Below are 20,165 nucleotides of genomic sequence, written 5' to 3' on the forward strand. Positions count from 1 at the left end.
GCTTCAGATCTTCTCTGTTCCCTCGTCCTCCTGTTACCGTGTCTCATACAGTTGCTGATGTCTTGGATAATGAGAACGGATTAGAGAATGTGAAACGAGACTTATTTTAGATCCAAAAAACGTCTCCTCGAGCTGCCAAAATTCGCTCTGCGAAAAAAGACGACGTCTTCCTGTGGAGGAAAAGCCCTCGGTCTTAATAAAGCAGAGTTCTTCCTTCATCTCAGGGAACAGAGCTGTGTGGTTTTCTGTGTTTGGATACTCTGAAGTAGGAGAGAGAGAAAACAAACTTTTTCTCTGCAGTTCCTTCATGTTAGAATCTAAAATTCTTTAAGAGGGTAAAGTGTCAATATTTATGTTCTCTAAAACCTTTAAAAAAAATTCTTCTACTGAGATTTAATAAAAATAAATAAATAAAAGTCTTCTTTGTGGTGTACCTCAGATGCGCATCCTGGGACCTCTTTCTGTTTATTATATATCAATGATTTATAATGAACACATGCTAGCAATATTTTTATTTAATGACTATTCTGCTTTTACAGCATCTCGCATAAAGATAAATCTGAAATTTCATATCAGGACCATGACTTATCACTCTGTCTGGGAAAACCGGCTATTGTAAATAAACTTGGATGCAAGTTAGTCAGGCTTTAGTCAGATTATGGCTTTAAAATCTCTGATTAATATGCACGACAGTGAACGTTGTCATTGTAATTATATTTATTAATGAATATATGAGAGGAGTTGAACCCAGATTTCACCCCAAAAACATCACTGAACAAAATATAAACGATCTGAAATTGAGGTCACGCTCTGAAAACGGTCAAATCTAGAACTCGTAAAGTTATTTCAGATTCTGTTATTCATCTCCTTTGAGTTCCTTATAACTGTGATGTCAGGAGTCCAAACATCTAAATCCGCACGGAACTCACAGGAACGTCCATGAATGCTTCAGCGACAGTAAAAAGGGGATCAGGATACTTCATCATCTTCGTCATCTTCATCATCTTCATCATCCTCACAGCTTGTCTTATACATAAGGGTGTGTTTCCTTTTGATGCTCACGTTTAAGTTCAATCTTCTTTGTCAGACTTCGTTGCCTTCCGAGCACATAACCATTTCCCAGCATGCAACGTTAAATCTGATTTAAATTTTTTTTTTTTGCTAGTTGAGGAAATAAAAAAAAACAAAACAAAAACACATTCATTAAAAATACTTGTTTATTCAGACAACAATAAAATTAATGAGTTTTACTGTGAACAGACACATAAGATTAGATTAGATTAGATTAGATTTTTACATTTAAACTGGACAGAGGCCAAAGTTAAATTATCTATCCATCCATCTATATACATATAAAAAACTGAAAACTGCAAAATGAAGAAGACAAAGAAATGTAATTTAAAGCAAAATAACATTTACATACTTCATTATCACAAGTAACAAAAATGCAAATGGAATATGTTTAGATATTAATAGTAAAAAAGTTCAAATATCACTTTTTGAGTGATAGGTTTGCACACCCCTTTTAAAATGATATAAATGTAAAGAAATAATAATAATAATAATAATAATAATAATAATAATAATAATAATAATAATAATAATAATAATAATAAAATGTTGATACCTTGTTTCAGGATGCACCCAAATGTCATTTTTTAAATTATATTGTTTTTCTTTTGTAGATAAAATATAAACTAGATGTATGGTTTACTTTTTTGGGTCCAGAACTCATGGATACTTGTGATAGAAATGTTTTCCAGCGTAACACAGAACACATCTCAGCTTTAAATCCAGTGCAGCTTAAAATACACTTCCATGTTAAATAACCAGAATTCTCACATTTGTGTGTGTGTGTGTGTGTGTGTGTGTGTGTGTGTGTGTGTGTGTGTGTGTGTGTTGTGGATAGTAATAACACACTTGGAGTAAACGTGTGATCAGGGAGCGTCTCTGTGAAGGCGGAGTCTCATCTTCACTTCCTCCATCGCTTAAAGCCCATGAACAGGCTGCAGCCGTAACACACGGTCACTATGAACGCGAATATCTGAAACATAAACACACATGTCACGTCCATACGCGTGTTACACGCTGCCAGGTTCGTCCTCACAGGAAACATGTTGGTGTTTATCATTTCTATAGTAACGGCTCGTTCATGCGGACGTTTACTAGAACACATGTTCATATCTGTGTTCAATTTCTTTCCATTTAAAATACATACTTCTATATAAAACAGATTCGGGGGCGGACCTACATACGAGCTCAGTTTGTGACATCACTAAACGGGTATGAACCAATCATCAACCGATATGCAAATTCTTACAGAATGACAACGTGGTATCTGAAAAGTTTTCCATTGTAACCTGTGCGCTAATCTAGCTCTAACGCTAACAGAGCCCATGTTAGCGGTGGAACGGATAGTGGTTGCCGTGGTGACGTTATATTCTGACATGTCAGTTAGCTACCTGGTTAGCCAGGTTATCTAATACTAGTGAGGTTACGCTGTTAGGGAGGGCAGGAGGACTTGTGGGGAGGTCCCTGATTTGCATATTCATGCATGTTCATACATTGTTGCACTGGTAATGGGGGTGGAATGATAAGATATTTGTGTTTGCATTGAAATGTTTACATAAATCGCAACCACACACACACACACACACACACACACACACACACACACACACACACACACACACACACACACACACATGGCTTTACTAGTTCTAACAGTGAGGGAACAATGAGCTAACTTGAGATAATGCTTCTGCTGCATGCAGGCTATAACATGTGCGGTAATGTACACCACTCCTTACACACACACACACACACAAATGAATGACCATGATTATAATATGATAAAATAAAGGAAAGAAACTGGTTCTGCTAATAGCATGCTACTTTGTCTTTAGTGTTAGTAGGAGTGTAAACACGGTCACCATGGCGATGAAACACCTACAGCACTGAAACACTGTGATTGTGAATGCATGCTATAATAATATTTATATTAATAATTAATAAATGTTTAAACAAAGATGAAAGAACATGAACACACCGCAAGTATTTATAATAATGAAGAATATTTGTAATAATTGTATATTCATAAGTACAGAATGATAGTGTGACTCACCGTAGCCACCACGTTAATACTGTACTGTCTGAAATCCATGAAGGTGATGATGTTAGAGCTGGGTCTGAGGACACACGTTGTGTTGTTCGCGTACTGCTTTCGTGCTCCGGACGTCGTCGCAGCTTCCAGCACAAACGCCGTGAAGTAGAAGAGCAGGGCAGCGAAGTGGTACATCATATCCTGGAATAAACAGAGCACGCAACACATGGAGGGAAATAATCTAATAAATCAATAAAATAAACACATCATACATCTTCATTTGGTTTTATAATGTTAATCTTTCATAGCACAAAGATTGACAATGCAGCTCGTGGGAAATCAGCTCATCAAAAATCATTTTGATTATGTATTTATTTCATTTCCGTGTAGTAATGAACCTGCGGCGTGTCATGGTTTAATCTCGCAGTAATTACTGAGTGAGAATATGGAGCTGCCCTTTGCTCTTCACTACACTACACTACACTACACTACACCACACTACACCACTCTACACTACTCTACACTACACCACACTACACCACACTACACTACACTACACCACTCTACACTACACTACACTACACTACACTACACCACTCTACACTACTCTACACTACACCACACTACACTACACTACACCACACTACACCACACTACACTACTCTACACTACACCACACTACACTACACCACTCTACACTACACCACACTACACCACTCTACACTACTCTACACTACACCACACTACACTACACTACACCACACTACACCACACTACACTACTCTACACTACACCACACTACACTACACCACTCTACACTACACCACACTACACCACTCTACACTACTCTACACTACACCACACTACACTACACTACACTACACTACACTACACCACTCTACACTACACTACACTACACTACACTACACTACACCACTCTACACTACTCTACACTACACCACACTACACTACACTACACCACACTACACCACACTACACTACTCTACACTACACCACACTACACTACACCACTCTACACTACACCACACTACACCACACTACACTACTCTACACTACACCACACTACACCACTCTACACTACTCTACACTACACTACACTACACCACTCTACACTACACCACACTACACTACTCTACACTACACCACACTACACCACACTACACTACACCACTCTACACTACACTACACTACACCACACTACACCACACTACACTACACCACACTGCACTACACCACTCTACGCTACACCACACTACACCACACTACACTACACTACACCACACTGCACTACACCACTCTACACTACACCACACTACACCACTCTACACTACACCACACTACACTACTCTACACTACACCACACTACACCACTCTACACTACACCACACTACACTACTCTACACTACACCACACTACACCACACTACACTACACCACACTACTCTACACTACACCACACTACACCACACTACACCACACTACACTACACCACACTACACCACACTACACTACACCACACTACTCTACACTACACCACACTACACCACACTACACTACACCACACTACTCTACACTACACCACACTACACTACTCTACACTACTCTACACTACACCACACTACACCACTCTACACTACTCTACACTACACCACACTACACTACTCTACACTACACCACACTACACCACTCTACACTACACCACACTACTCTACACTACACCACACTACACCACTCTACACCACTCTACACTACACCACACTACACCACTCTACACTACACCACACTACACTACTCTACACTACACCACACTACACCACTCTACACTACACCACACTACACTACTCTACACTACACCACACTACACCACTCTACACTACACTACACTACACCACACTGCACTACACCACTCTACATTACACCACACTACACCACACTACACTACACTACACCACACTGCACTACACCACTCTACACTACACCACACTACACTACACTACACTACACCACTCTACACTACTCTACACTACACTACACTACACTACACTACTCTACACTACACTACACTACACTACACCACACTACACTACACTACACTACACTACACCACACTACTCTACACTACACCACACTGCACTACACCACTCTACACTACACCACACTACACTGCACAGAGCACGAGTTCATTAACTGTGTAACTGTGTTCATTAATCAGAGATTCCTCATGAGCAAGGGATCAGAGCTGTCTCAGAGCTGACACACCCTCCAGACACCGCCTGTACAAGAAGCTGGGCAGGTCTCAGGCTCGCTGCCAGCACCAAATCGGAGACAGATTTCAGCGCCTTGTGATTAATTGTATGTGACTCTGAGTAACTGGAACATTGCCGAAGTCAGATACAGTAACTACCGGAGGTAGTGGAACAGCAAGGCCATTAGTTTGCGCTGCAAAGACGTTTGGGTTTGAGATCAGAAGATGGAGATGAGACGAGAGGATTTCAGTTTTTATTTCCTGATATTTATATCTCGACGTATTAAACACCATAAAACACAGAACCTTCTGTATCACAACACAATTTTTTAGGTGAGCAAAAGTATAGGGACAGTCTAAAACCTTCCACTTTCCCCCTGATGAAGTCCTGTGTTGAGGTGGAAGTGTGTTTTGGATCGTTGTCTTGCTGCATGATGACTTTTCTCCTGATTCATTTTTAATGTATTTCTCTGTAAATCTACAGATAAAATGTTCCTGTAAACTTCTGAATTCATTCTGCTGCTACCATCATGAGTTCATCATCAATAAAGATTAGTGAGAATGTTCCAGAAGCAGCCGTGCAAGCCCAAGCCATGACACTACGTCCACCACGTTTCACAGATCAGCTCGTATGTTCTGGATCATGAGCAGATCCTTTCTTTCTCCACACTTTGGTGTTTCCATCACTTTGGTAGAGGTTCAACTTGGTTCCAGAACTTTTGTGGATCATCTCTGTATTTCTTTGTGAATTCCAGTCTGGATTTCTGATTCTTACTGCTGATGAGTGGTTGGAATCTTGTGGTACGGCCTCTATATTTCTGCTCTGGAAGTCTTCTTTAAACAGTGGATTGTGATACCTATACCCTGCCCTGTGGAGGGTGTTGGTGTTGTCACTGTCTGTTGTTTTTGGGTTTTTCTTCACAGCTCTCATAATGTTTGTAATCAGTTGCTGTTGTTTTCCTTTGCCGATCTCTTAGATGTCTGGTTGTTAGTTCACAATGGTTTCTTTCTTTTAAAGGACAGTCCAAATGGTTGTATTGTCTAAACCCAATGCTTGTCCAATGCCTCTGATTGATTTTCCCTCTTTTCTCAGCTTCAAATGGCTCCCATAGACATCTCTCTGATCTTCATGCTGGCTTATCCTTTTTTTTTCCAGTTTCATTTTTATTGAACATTTCTGCTGAAGTAAACATTTCTGATGAACTAAACATTTCTGCTGAACATTTCTGCTGAACATATCTGTTGAATCTGTTGAACTGGCTTATCCTTTTTAACAACAAATGCAGTAAAAGCTGAAATTCTAAACTCTCTTTTGATCTCAAACCAAAAGTCTAGTGAAGTTCAGTGAAACTCTACATGAAAGCCAGGCAATGTGAAATACAGACTCTCTTCATCATGTTCTCTCTGGATTTTTCCAAAAGAAAAGGTTCTTTATTGTCTCCCTGATCACGCCATTTTAAACCATTAAATAACTGACTTACACAAACAAATTGTTTATGATTATTTTAACACCCATATAATGACTATAATATGCTTAGCACAGCTCTACATTATTAATCCACATTATAAACACCAGGGACAGTGAATATGCATGAATATGCAAAACAGAAACATTAACTAACTTAGCTAGTCAGGTTTTATTCAGTTCATAAATAATGTCACAGTTGCATTATTATACAGTTTATTAAAATGCTTTGGGCTGATGGAAAGTCATGAACAACACATGAAGGTTAACATTAAGGTTCTAAAGACTCACCATGAAGTTCCAGTCGGTGTTGATTCGGCTTGCTAAGCCAAGCAGGAAGAGGGCGAGGTAGGCCGTGGAGCAGCAGAACGCAGTGATAGACACAAACATGACCCAGCCCTGGAGCAGCGGCACAGGGATGTTCGAGGAGGCCACGAGAATCCAAACCAAACCCCCAAAGACCTGTGAAATGGAACCGAACAGAACCGGAGGTGTTTTAATAATTGGCTGTAAAATGCGTTCCTGAGGGAGATGGACGTTCATATTTGGAGCTTTATGACTAAAAACAGTATGTTGTAAGGTCTGTGCCAGCTCTGATACAGACATGACACAGACCCGACAACAGATCTGACACAGACCTGGCACAGACACATCACAGACCGACACAGACTTAGCAGAGACACAACACAGACACATCACAGACCGACACAGACACATCACAGACCGACACAGACTTAGCAGAGACACAACACAGACACATCACAGACCCGACACAGACCCGACACAGACTTAGCAGAGACACATCACAGACACACCACAGACCGACACAGACACATCACAGACCGACACAGACTGTGACAGACACATCACAGACCTATCACAGACACATCACAGACCGACACAGACACGTCACAGACCGACACAGACTTAACAGAGACACATCACAGACCTATCACAGACTGACACAGACACATCACAGACCAACACAGACTTAGCAGAGACACATCACAGACCCACCACAGACACATCACAGTCCGACACAGACACATCACAGACCAACACAGACTTAGCAGAGACACATCACAGACCTATCACAGACACATCACAGACTGACACAGACACGTCACAGACCGACACAGACTTAACAGAGACACATCACAGACCAACACAGACTTAGCAGAGACACATCACAGACCCACCACAGACACATCACAGACCAACACAGACACATCACAGACCGACACAGACACATCACAGACCGACACAGACTTAGCAGAGACACATCACAGACACACCACAGACCGACACAGACACATCACAGACCAACACAGACTGAGACAGACACATCACAGACCTATCACAGACACATCACAGACCGACACAGACACATCACAGACCGACACAGAATTAATAGAGACACATCACAGACCTATCACAGACTGACACAGACACATCACAGACCAACACAGACTTAGCAGAAACACATCACAGACCCACCACAGACACATCACAGTCCGACACAAACACATCACAGACCAACACAGACTTAGCAGAGACACATCACAGACACATCAAAGACCGACACAGACTAAGACAGACACATCACAGACCTATCACAGACACGTCACAGACCGACACAGACTTAACAGAGACACATCACAGACCCATCACAGACTGACACAGACTTAGCAGAGACACATCACAGACCGATACAGACCCGACACAGACTTAGCAGAGACACATCACAGATCGACACAGACTGACACAGACACATCACAGACCAACACAGACTTAACAGAAACACATCATAGACCTATCACAGACACATCGCAGACCGACACAGACACATCACAGATTGACACAGACATAACAGAGACACATCACAGACCTATCACAGACATATCACAGACCCGATACAGACCCGACACAAACTTAGCAGAGACACACCACAGACCAACACAGACCCTTCACAGAGCGTTCAGAGACCCGACCCAGACCATGCATGGACCCGGCACTGACCCGGCACAGATTGGACACAAACCCAACACAGTATTGGCTCTGTGTCGGGACTGTGACGGCTCTGTTTCAGGTTTTCCCCTTATTCTTTGTCTAATGGTCAATGTTTTTGTTTACAGGTTGTCGGACAGACGTTTTGTAAACGTTTGCTAATTTTAGATGATATCAGGTTGTGGAGGCTAAACAGACGAGCTGGAGGTTTGTTTTTAATTTAAACAGTAAAGGCTGTAAGAGGGCCATGGCTCTAACAGGAGAACTGGTGAACCGGGAACAATATATTTGAGATATTTGAGCTATAGTTAATGCACCCTAAATAAAATAACAGACTTTTAATCTATGAATGTGTTTTTTAAATTATTTATTTAGCTATTTAATTGTTTCTCGATTTGAAATCTAATAATTTTATTTTCAGTCCACATTAATCAGGTTCTGTTATACAAATCTGTCTTACATTACACAACATCATCAACACTATTCACACATTTACTGAAATATTGCACATCGCACAACAGGCGCTTCATCACAAAATAGCAAAATCTAACGTATTAATAATTTCACAAAAACAGACACACCTTTTTTTTGGAAGCTAAGGTAACTGCTAAGGTACTCTTAAGGAACCCTTGAAGAACCTCTTTTCTCTATTAACTGGTTAAGTGTAAAAGCGGCTCCAAATGATTGCTCATTATTTTCTTCTTAGTATCTAGAACTGTTTACCATTAAGCTCTTGGTCCTTCTTAGAAAAAAGCGTTCATCGAGAGGTCTTGTTTCATATTCAAGGATCTTTAGCATCCAGTTCTATCTTTTAAAGTGCCTTCAAGCGCACTAGCAATATTTTGACACGTGAGGTTCCTCATTGGAGAACAGTGAGTTCTCAGTAAGGTTTTCTCTCCAATCCTCCTACAGGAGAACACACACTTACAATCTCCATGCAGATCAGTGCTCCGGAGTAGGTCCTGATGACTTCCAGCCCAAGTGGCAGGGAGATGGTGGGCGCCGGGAACGAGGTGGCCGCCTGGTTCGTCACTTCTGCCATCTTCTGCAGTGGAACAGAGAGCGAGCGAACGAGAGAGCGAGAGAGAGAGATAGAGAGAGAGAGAGAGAGAGAGAGAGAGAGAGGTGGAAAAAATTCCACAAGTGTCACGTGATTTGCAAAACCGGTCCTACAGGTGTATGTGCATAAAGCCACTCCTGTCCTTGTCCTCAGTGTGGAATGCAGGAGAGGACAAAAAGGCGTCTGAGGTGAGATCAGACACCTGCTCTGCCTTCTGTCTCTCTTTTCTTTCACAGCTCTGCCCGTGCTGAATTATTCAGAAGAAGCCCATTGTCTCTCTCGGTGCCTCATGTGCTTCATATTCTTCATGTTCTCTCATCTGGCAGCACGTTAATGATTAACATGGAGCCTCAGACTGGAACGGCTCTCGGGTCAATATTGCGTTAAGACATTCGGAGGAGATAACGAGCACGCAGAAGGTGTCGACGTGAGCAGGTGATGCTGAAGGACGTGTATGTCAGCTCTCTGGATGAAAAAGTTGGATTTAATAAACTGGAGTAAATTCCAGTCTGAATGAGGAAATCAAAAAGCCCTGTAAATAATGGGGTTATTATTACGGTTATTATATGTATATTCATGAAGTGTTCACTTCTTTATCTAACTTAAACACATTTGAGAATCAGAGTCAGAGAGTGTAATTAATTATTACCCAAAATAAACTCACTCAATGTGTCATTGAACTTTTAACCTCTCACACACACACACACACACACACACATACATAGATATATCCTCACGCTATTGCACAAAATACACAATTTATACATATATTCAATATATTTTTTTTTAAAAACGGAGGTTTAATCAGACCTGATCTTCTCAACGCCTACATTTAAACTCACTCATGAATATTAATGAGGGAACAAATGAGCGAGACTGTAAAATCAATGCATTAAATCTGTAAATCATTTACCGTCAGCTTACTCTGACCTGCTTAATCATACTTACATTACTACATGACAGGATGAAAAACGAATAAAAGAGACGTGAATGTAAGAAAAGAAAATAAAAGTGCAGAATAAAAACAGTGAGCTTGTTTTTTAAATAAAAAAAAAAAACAACTGATTTGTGTGAAAGATATTATCTTCTGCTAATTACAAAACTAAAATCTTGTTATTACATGATAAAGTGAATGAAATAAAGTCTTATTTTCTGTAAAATATCACAAGCAAATAAATATCATCTTCAGGTTGTGGAGGCGTGGTCAGGATGTGCCGCTATTTTGCACAAATTTTACGTGGGTGAATCCTACAATATAAAATATCCGGGAAGGGTGCGCTAACTTTTGCACACAGCTCTACGGAAGTGCTAGAAGCTACTCTGTGATCGACTCTGTGATTTCATGATGTCACTGTGACCTTTAGTGATACTTACGTGTACATAATAAGAGCGAAGTCACGGGCCGTGTAAATGTAGGCCATAGTCGCAGGATTTTATCGCTTTATTTACTTATTTATTTATTAATGTAGTTTAATGTGAGTTCTTTATGGATTAACGCTCCAAAGTTTTCCATAAATACGCCGTTTTAAATCTGGGTGGAACACTGAGGTGTTTATAAACTGTTTAATATGCTTTCATTAGTAAACCATCTCTAGAAACGTCTTTCCTCATTAAAACATGTGGGGGTTATGAATATTCACAAATATGCAAATTCAGAAACGCCCATTTAACAGTAATCTAGCCTGTGAGAATATAATGTTACGTTACCATGACAACCACCATCTATCCATCACTAACGTTACTTTAGTTATCTTGCTAGTATCGCTTAGCGCACGGGTTCTGTAGCTAAAAGCTGTGTGATTTATTTAATGACATCACAACCTGAAATCACACGTAGCTCCGCCCCCGGATGAGTTTGAAGTTAGTGCTGTTTTGACGACTCGCTTTAATCAGAATGAATTATTTAAACATCACAGTGTAGAGTTCAAACTGAATTTTAATCCACAGCATGAACACCGATGCACATGAGTGAAAATGTCTATGATCACATCACAAGGAGCGAATAAATATTTGAATATGCAAATGATATGCACTATTATATCATATTGCTCATTAAGAGATTATTACAGAATAATTATTACACAATTTAACAAACTTTTCTGACTGGCTAATAATGATAACATGAATATTTTACAAACGAGAAGGAGGAGTCTTCTTAAATTCAGAACTGCGTCGAATTAAACATACTCAAGACGTGTCCACTCCAGTATTTTCCACACTTTTAGTGTTCTTCAGCAACAAAGTGTTTCCCTATCTGAAAGAGTTCCAAGAACTCAAGCACCTTTAAAGAACCCATTTCTCTCTCCACGTGTCTTCCTGAATGCAGGTCCTGCGCTTAGTTCCTGGAGAACTCACAGATGTAGAACTTCATGGCGTCGCACTCGGCCCGGCTCAGCGCTCCGTCAGACGCCACCTGCGTGCACCTGCGACCCGAAACCGTAGCGTTCCCGCCGTGCTCGGGTTCTCCTCCTGTTCCGACCAGAACGTGAGTGAGACCTGCCTCGCCGATGTAGGAGCCCAGCAGTGTGCTGATGTTCTCGGTGCCAGCCAGAGCCAGGGTTCCTCCTCTCAGCCTGCAGTTCAGCTGAGCATCGCTGGGTTTACGCTCCTCCTTCACCAGCAGGTAAAACTTCTGCTCCGTCTCTTTAACGCCCAGAATCACTGAGGAGGAGAAAAGAATCCATCTTGAATACAGCAGAGTAACAAAATCCTGTCTGTGGTATTAAAGTCGTACCGTTTTTCAGGAACTTGGCGGCGTTTTTCAGTTTGTTGACATTGATGTCCATTTGTCCGACCACTTTCCTGTACCTCCCGCAGTCACACGTAGAACCTGAGATCAATCCGAATACACTATTATTCAATATAAACGTGACTGAGATCTGATTATATTACCGATTAAACACTGCACAGTCTCTGCTCCTCTACAAAATTCAACACCGCAACCAAATTCAACAGAAATCAAACGCAATCGACGTAAAATGAATTCAATAAAACTGTGTTCATTTAAATATATTTTATCACCCAATTCAATTGGAGAAGTTTTAGAATATTTCTATAAGATTATTTATTTTATAACAACGATATTTTTTGTATTGATTTTAGGGTAAAAACAATAGCACCTGATAAAGATGTTAAAAATCAGTAAGAAAACGTCGAACGTAATGTAAATCAAACGTCATAAAATGTGATAGAATTGTCTGGTTTAAAACATTTATTTTATTATACATTTCTTTTGATTTATTGTTAGTAGTATTAGCAAATAAACGTAACAATTGTATTGAAAGATGATGGAAAAATATCAAATAAAAAGTGATTGTTTTAGTAGAAAACTAAAGATGTTCTTGATATTTTTAAATGATTACCTGCTTTCCCCTTTATCCCTGAGGCTCCAGCGTTTCCTCGCTCTCCGGTTTCTCCTGTGAATCACATCCTCACTCATTATTCACTACAATATACTGTACACAGACCCAAGTGCAAAAGTTTGTACACCCCTAGCTGTAGATGTGTTTGGTTTTTAGACGTTTCTTTTTTTTTTTATCATCGTGGTTACAAAATATTTTAAAATGATATCAGTCCAAAGTTTGTATCTTCCACACCTGGATGGGATTAAACGTGGGGATTGTTGAGAAACAATGTTTGACTTTTGGTTCTTTTCAAACCTTTTTTTTTGTTTTTAGTTTTTTTTTTAGTTGCTTCTTTACGTACATAAGTTGTAGATGTCTCGTGTAGATTTATTGCAAAATTGTAAGTAAATTATCTTACAAATTCCACCCCCCACACCATCTCCCCCCTCCTCGAGGGACAAGAGGGCACAAACTTTTGCACTAAACGTTATATTGAGGGAGGAAAGTGCGCTGAGATTAACGAGGCTCAAAATTGAGCAGCTGTTTGGGATTCAGTGCTAATTATGTGCAGAGTGAGACATGTCCAGCAGGGGGCAGCAGAGGCGCGGCGCAGAGCTTTAAACACAGTGAACACCGTCTGAGGCTCAAAGGTCAAACTGACAGAAATTTATGGACATTAATACTATTTAAAAAAATATATAATAATTTCGTGTTCATATAACTGTTTTTTTTTAGCCTTGAGAGTGGAAAATGTTTGTCTAAGAATCCAGTTTACACCAGTTCTCACTTTTCCTCAAGTATTATCCATCATTTTATCACACTAGAAACCGAATTTTGCTCCTTCAGTTTAGCTACGAGGCTAATGTCGCTAGCAGATCAACTGATTAGCATGACTCCAACTTCACTGCTAGAGTTCAAACTAACAAACTGATGAATCAAATCAGATTCATTTATCAACAATGAAAAACATTACATTAAAGTACACTTTAAATACAAATTTATTTACAGGTTTGCACTTTACTTTTTATAAGCTAGCATGGCTAGCATTTTATCCAATATTTTGTCATTGTGATGCCTGTTTTTGTTGATTTCAAGCTTCAAATCATTTTAATTGTTCTTTTAAAAAAACTATTTCTAGAAATTAGCGAAATGATATGCCAATACAATACAAGTTCAAGCTTGATGTCTAGAAACAGGCTGAATATTCGTACTTATGTTTATCAAAAAACATTTTTAAAAGAAATATTAGCTTAGTGCTAATTAGCTGCTAGATGTGTTTTTCTTTATTCTTTTTGCAGTGTTTATCCTACACTTGGCCTGGAGGATATCTAGGTATAGCAAAAGAAGAAAAAAGAAGCTAAGAAAGTTTTGAAAAATACAGTTAACATGGTAGTCATACAGTGCTGTGCATAAGTATTGCCCCCCATCCCTTTTCTACATTTTTAACAGGCTGAAATGGACTTAATCTGGATTTTCTGTCATGTCATGAATATACACAGAACATCCCATAATACCAACGTATTATTGGGAAAAACCCAACATAAAAGCTGTATTTGCAAAAAAATTTAAACCCCCCCCCCCACCCCCCCCATTGCTGAGAAACCCCGAATTAACTCTTGTGCTCGTAACTGACACATACATGGTGGTGGTAGAATCATATGGAGAGTTACTCATCCTGAAAAAAAAACACAATAAGCGATCAAAACAAGTCCGGAAAAGGGATGAATCAGGGTTTCATTTCAGATCGTTCTGGACAGAAACATTATTTTTATGTTCCGGCTCCAGGGTTCCACACCAACCTCTTTAGTTTAGAACAAACTAAAAGATCGATTAATTACGTGCTGTTTGTACTGCTGTGCTTAGAACCAAATGAAATAAATAAAAATACATTTCTACATGGATTTTCCTGCCATCGTCTCGTCTTTGAAAACCCCATTGAACCTCACACCGGAATGGGAAAATAACCGATAGTAAAGGAATTAACCAATTAACCAATTATGAACCAATAGGAAAGTAGCGGAAATGAAATCTGACAGCAGGCCATCGTTCAGCGGGAGCTGATCACGCTAAATAATCAGGTGTTAGCGCTCGGCTACAGAGGAAGGTTCCATCCCAGATCTTTTTCCAGGTAAATTCTCCAGCTGGTCGTGATTTTTTAACTCACAAACCTCACCGATAGCGTCTGCGCTCACTAACTCAGATTAGCAGCATGGCTGTAGTTTTCTCACCTCGTTCTCCAGCAGGACCAGTTTTCCCAGTTCTCCCAGCGTCTCCTATCTCTCCGTTCTCCCCCGGGACACCTGCGAGAGACGACAGTACAAGGAAAATAGCGTGATATTAAAGCGTGGAATGTCTTAAAGCCTGGTTTCTTCATCAGTTTGTGTCAGACGTCTGGAGTATGATTCTGATGAAACGGCATTTTCTGAAACATGAAAGCTTTTCATGTTGCTTTGACGTTCTCCAGGCGGTTCTCCTGAAGAACGTGATCATTTAACACGGCTCAAACGTGGAAAAAAAAATACTCATTCGGTTCCTTGTTCTGAATTAGGCTTTAAGTTATGTTTCTTCAAGGGTTCTTTGGATAGTTAATGGTTCTTACCTTCCTAAAAGAACCCATGGAACCACCTCAGAGAGGAAAACACTTAGTTCTAGGGTCCTACTGAGAACATTTAAGTTTCCAGATGGACAAAAAAACACTTCTTATAGGGGTTCTAGATTAAACCATACAACCTTACCGTGTATGAGTAACACTTACACAGTGAATACACACACTCTTGTTCCTCCTAGGGTTCTTTGGATAGTTAATAGAACCTTTTTTAAAAATATAATAGACATTTTAATATATTTTGATATTTTGCTTTATTTTTGTTATTAAAGAAACATCCACAATTACTGAACATTTAATAGTTCACTGGATGATTAAGGGTTCTAAGTGTTCTACTTGGACTGTTTTCGTAGTGCAGTCTAGAGCCCCTTTAGGAAGCTGCGTTCTTAGCTCTTCAAGGGTTCTTCAGACAGTTAAAAGTTCTTAGCTTCTTACAAAGGTTCTACTTGGAACCTCCTCTCTGATCAAGAAACACTTATTTCTTGGGTTCTTTAAGAGTTTCCTGAAAGGAGAACCGTTAGTACGTTAGGAGAAAAGTTACTGAACTTTCATTGAACCTTTAAAATGGCCTCCAAGTAGAACCGTGCTCTTACTTAAAGGTGTTCTCCAGGGTTCCTTGGAAAGTCAAGTGTTCGTACATTCCTAAAAGGGTTCTGCTAGGAAAACACTGATAGGATTCAACATGGAACCTTTAACAGTTTCATCATGTTACTAACTCACAGTTCCAACCTGAAAATCCTTTAAAGGTTCGAGATTTAACATTGATTTCTGCGTCAGTGAGAGAACGTCCAATGGGTTCACGGCACCGACGAATGATCTCTTAATGTCTGTGTTCCAACATCTTCATCAGACATTTTCAGTTTTGGAATCTGCGCCGATGAGAGAACCGCTCATGTTTGATCAGGGATAAACAGTTCCTGAGCTCAGGAGATGGATTAATGTGGGTTCTCACACAGTCTGTCCAAAACTAAGCCCTTCTTTCAGCACGCCAGCTCGATCGTGTTTTTATGATGAAGCGCGCGGAGCAGAACCCGCCGCTGGGTTTTTTATTCGGATTTGTGTCTCATGTTTAGGTGCGAAAACTAAAAATAAACTGAACTCGGCTCTAATTCCATTGTGGTTCTAAGTGAAAAAGCAGGACAGCGTTCCTCTTTCATCTTCAGATCCTTCCCGGCATCTCACTCTCACTTTCTGTGTGTGTGTGTGTGTGTGTGTGTGTGTGTGTGTGTGTGTGTAATTAACACGTCTGAGGCGACTTCCCTCAGGAGGAGTTGTGGTTTGGCAGAACCTGAGTGCTATCCAGTTCACGCCCATGCCCAAAGACACATCAAACACACACACACACACACACACACACACACAGAACACCAGTGTGCCGTCTCACTCTATCTTTTCTGCTCTTCTACAGAAGAACGTTTCATTTCTGCTTCTAAAGCATGTTTAATAGATTTTAGTCAAATCTAAATCTAGAGCCATGAAGGATTCCTCAGTCTTGTCTCTTAGAGGACACCAACAGAAAGGGTACGTGTACACTTTAGAACATTTAGAACTTTGCTCGGTGTTTATTCTGAGGGACGACTCTCACGGAAGAATTGTTCTGTTCCAAGTAGAACTCTAAATTGTCCTATAAACCCAAGGAACCCTTGAAGAACCCTCAAACAACCCTCAACCCTTGGAACCCTCTGTGTTCCAAGCACCAATAAGCTCAATGACTTCTTCTAGATCTTAAGAAGAAAATAATGAGCAATAAGTTAGGGGTTGTGCTGCACACTTACCAAGTTAATACATACTGTACAAAAAGGGTTCTCCAAGGGTTCTTTAAGGATAATTAAGGGTTCTTAGTGGGAGTAGAACCTGTCAGGTGTTCAATATTTACTTCAACTGTCTTGTGACTTGGTGGACTCCTAGAAAAAAACGGTCTTTCAAGGTTAGAACCCAACAAACCCTTAAAAATCCTGTGGAGAACCTTTGTTTCTTAAGAGTGCCTGACAGGTTCTAGGTATTAAAAAGTAATACAGTAAATAATGAGCAAAAATCTGAAGTTAGTATCTTGTTAATAGATAGAACCAAGGGTTATTTCAGGGATCCTTGGGTAAATAAGGCTTCAGAGCTCCCAAATAAGGTTCTACTTGGAACTTATTCTGACAGGGAAACTTTTTCTCTGAGTTCCGTAAGTACCATGATGTAGTGGTAGGGAGAATTTATAGCTGGGCCTGTGGTATAATCATAAAGTTTTTGATACGTTCTTGAACATCTCATCAGTTGAGGTTCTCCAGCATGAGAGGTGAAGTGACTTTAAGATCACCGTTCTAAGAGGTCTACACACTTGAGGGAACTCGGATGGAATCACTGGGAGCTCATGAGAATTTCAAGTCCTCTAAATGGAGTCACTGGGCAAAAGAAGTTCGAGAAGAGCTTCTTCAATCCCTCTTTAAACTTTTTGTTTATCGGTACACTGATGATGTCATACAGACCCGTGTGTCCCGGCGGTCCGGTTTTCCCGAGTCGTCCCTCATCTCCTGCATCTCCTACCTCACCGGGATCTCCTGTGGAGAACAGCAGGGAGAACGGTTTACATCTGGAGCTGCTCGTGCATGAGTACGTGAACACACACACACACACACACACACACAAACACACACACACACACACACACACACACACACCAGTGTCTGTATTTCATTTGCATTGTGTACTCAAACCACACTTTACAGACACTTTTTGTTTCTACCCTGAAATTTTCAGAGAAACGACCGACTGAAGAGTGAAATGTTCCTGAACGCTGTGGTCCTGGTGGAGCAGAACAACTGCTCGGAACAGAAACTTTCACACGGTCGCTTTTGGTGAGAGCGAGGCTGTAAATGACGGAATGGTGCTGGAACTCAGGTTCTCTCAGCAGGGTTTCAGTTATACGAGTTTCAGTAGCCGAGTACCAGAAGAACACGTTACTGAGCCTCTCGAATCCAGCATCGGGATGTTTTACGAGGAAAAAACGTAAGTATTTTTACGAGCTCGGTTCTACAGTAGCGCTAACTCGACTGGACTTTCTCCACTCACGCAGGAACTTTACGAGTCCTCCTACAACTTCTAACGTAGAAGTGATGAGGCCACCTATAAGAACATTTGGGAAATTTTATACCCGATTCCTGTCACATTTATTCACCACTTCTACATGTAATTGTTAATAAAAATTCATATTTGCATTAGAGTTTGTTTGTAAAGTCCATAATCGGAATTTCAGGCTAAAACTTTTTTCTGTTTAAAATGAAAGAGTAATGGATTAACGTTTAAAAGATTAATGTAGTTTGTGTAAAAACTATGAAAATTTGCGGAACATTTCCCCGGATAACAGAACCTTAGCATTTCAACACTTCCGTGTCTCATTTTTTCCAAACTACAGTAAGCAAACAAGCGAGTACCTTTAGATCCGGGTAAAATGGTGTTGGAACAAACGTCCATGGAGAACCCCGAAGCAACGGCGTAAAGAACCAGAAACAAAAGCAGTAGCAGAGTTTTCCTGAGGAATTCCTGTCCAGCCATGTCTGTGCAGCGCTGCAGTCGAGTGGACGGAGTAGATCCTCGGATCTGCTTGTGTTTACAGAAACCTTATCACATCACTGTCCAGCTGTCAAACAACACTGTCCAGAGCCCACACGTTCCCCTCCGCTCTCTGAGAACAGCGGCTGCGTTGTTTACAGAAAATGGTTGTGATTTCTGCAACAAATGAAATGAAATCAGATTGTGGAACACGTTAGGTTCTGTATGGGTTCCATCTCAGTGAGCGCACCACTGGTGGAACAGTTAGAGATTTCTTTAATAGAGAGAATCCTGCCACATCAACGATTGGACAGTTTTCATGAAGGGATCACAATAAGTGATGGACATTTTCACAAGAGAACCCATTCATGAGAACCACAAACTCGTAGTCGGAAGAATTGGCTTCCTGTGCAGAATGGAATAAAACCAAATTTCACTTTTATAGAACTTTAACCCGAGTTGCTAAGACTGCGGTGACAACAGAAAGATAACACTCCCTCAGAAGGAGGAGCCAAAACTCAGCAGGTGGAACTCATCCTCCTCCTCCCCTGCGCTGACTAGGAATGTTGGTTCTCTAAAAAGAAACGATCAGTATCTAAGATGTATCTAGGAGTTCTAAGTAGAATCCTCCGTTTTAGGAGGCTAAGAATGCTTAATTATTATTATTTTTTTAAACCTTAAAGAACCTAAAAGTGCACCTGGCACCAAGAGGTAAATGTTCATCTCCTGACAGGTTCTAGATATTAAGAAAAACTAATGAGCAATGATTTGAGTTTGCA

General features: G+C 40.4%; 2 protein-coding genes across 2 annotated transcripts; both read right to left on the reverse strand.

The window, feature by feature from the left end:
* Window positions 1-1,920: 1,920 nt before the first annotated feature.
* On the reverse strand, window positions 1,921-10,210 carry mal2 (mal, T cell differentiation protein 2). The gene is made up of 4 exons (XM_017474706.3): window positions 9,769-10,210; window positions 7,125-7,295; window positions 3,125-3,304; window positions 1,921-2,044 (listed from the first exon to the last, which is right to left on the reverse strand). The coding sequence occupies exons 1-4, from the start codon at window positions 9,880-9,882 to the stop codon at window positions 1,973-1,975; spliced, it is 537 nt and encodes a 178-aa protein (XP_017330195.1). The 5' UTR covers window positions 9,883-10,210; the 3' UTR covers window positions 1,921-1,972.
* Window positions 10,211-11,818: 1,608 nt separating this feature from the next.
* Window positions 11,819-19,728, reverse strand: colec10 (collectin sub-family member 10 (C-type lectin)). The gene is made up of 6 exons (XM_017474673.3): window positions 19,269-19,728; window positions 18,324-18,395; window positions 15,473-15,544; window positions 13,263-13,316; window positions 12,635-12,730; window positions 11,819-12,561 (listed from the first exon to the last, which is right to left on the reverse strand). Exons 1-6 carry the CDS (start codon window positions 19,387-19,389, stop codon window positions 12,236-12,238), a joined length of 741 nt encoding a protein of 246 aa, XP_017330162.2. The 5' UTR covers window positions 19,390-19,728; the 3' UTR covers window positions 11,819-12,235.
* Between the last annotated feature and the right edge of the window lie 437 nt (window positions 19,729-20,165).

The sequence above is a fragment of the Ictalurus punctatus genome, chromosome 1, assembly GCF_001660625.3.
Source record: "Ictalurus punctatus breed USDA103 chromosome 1, Coco_2.0, whole genome shotgun sequence".
Taxonomy (NCBI): domain Eukaryota; kingdom Metazoa; phylum Chordata; class Actinopteri; order Siluriformes; family Ictaluridae; genus Ictalurus; species Ictalurus punctatus.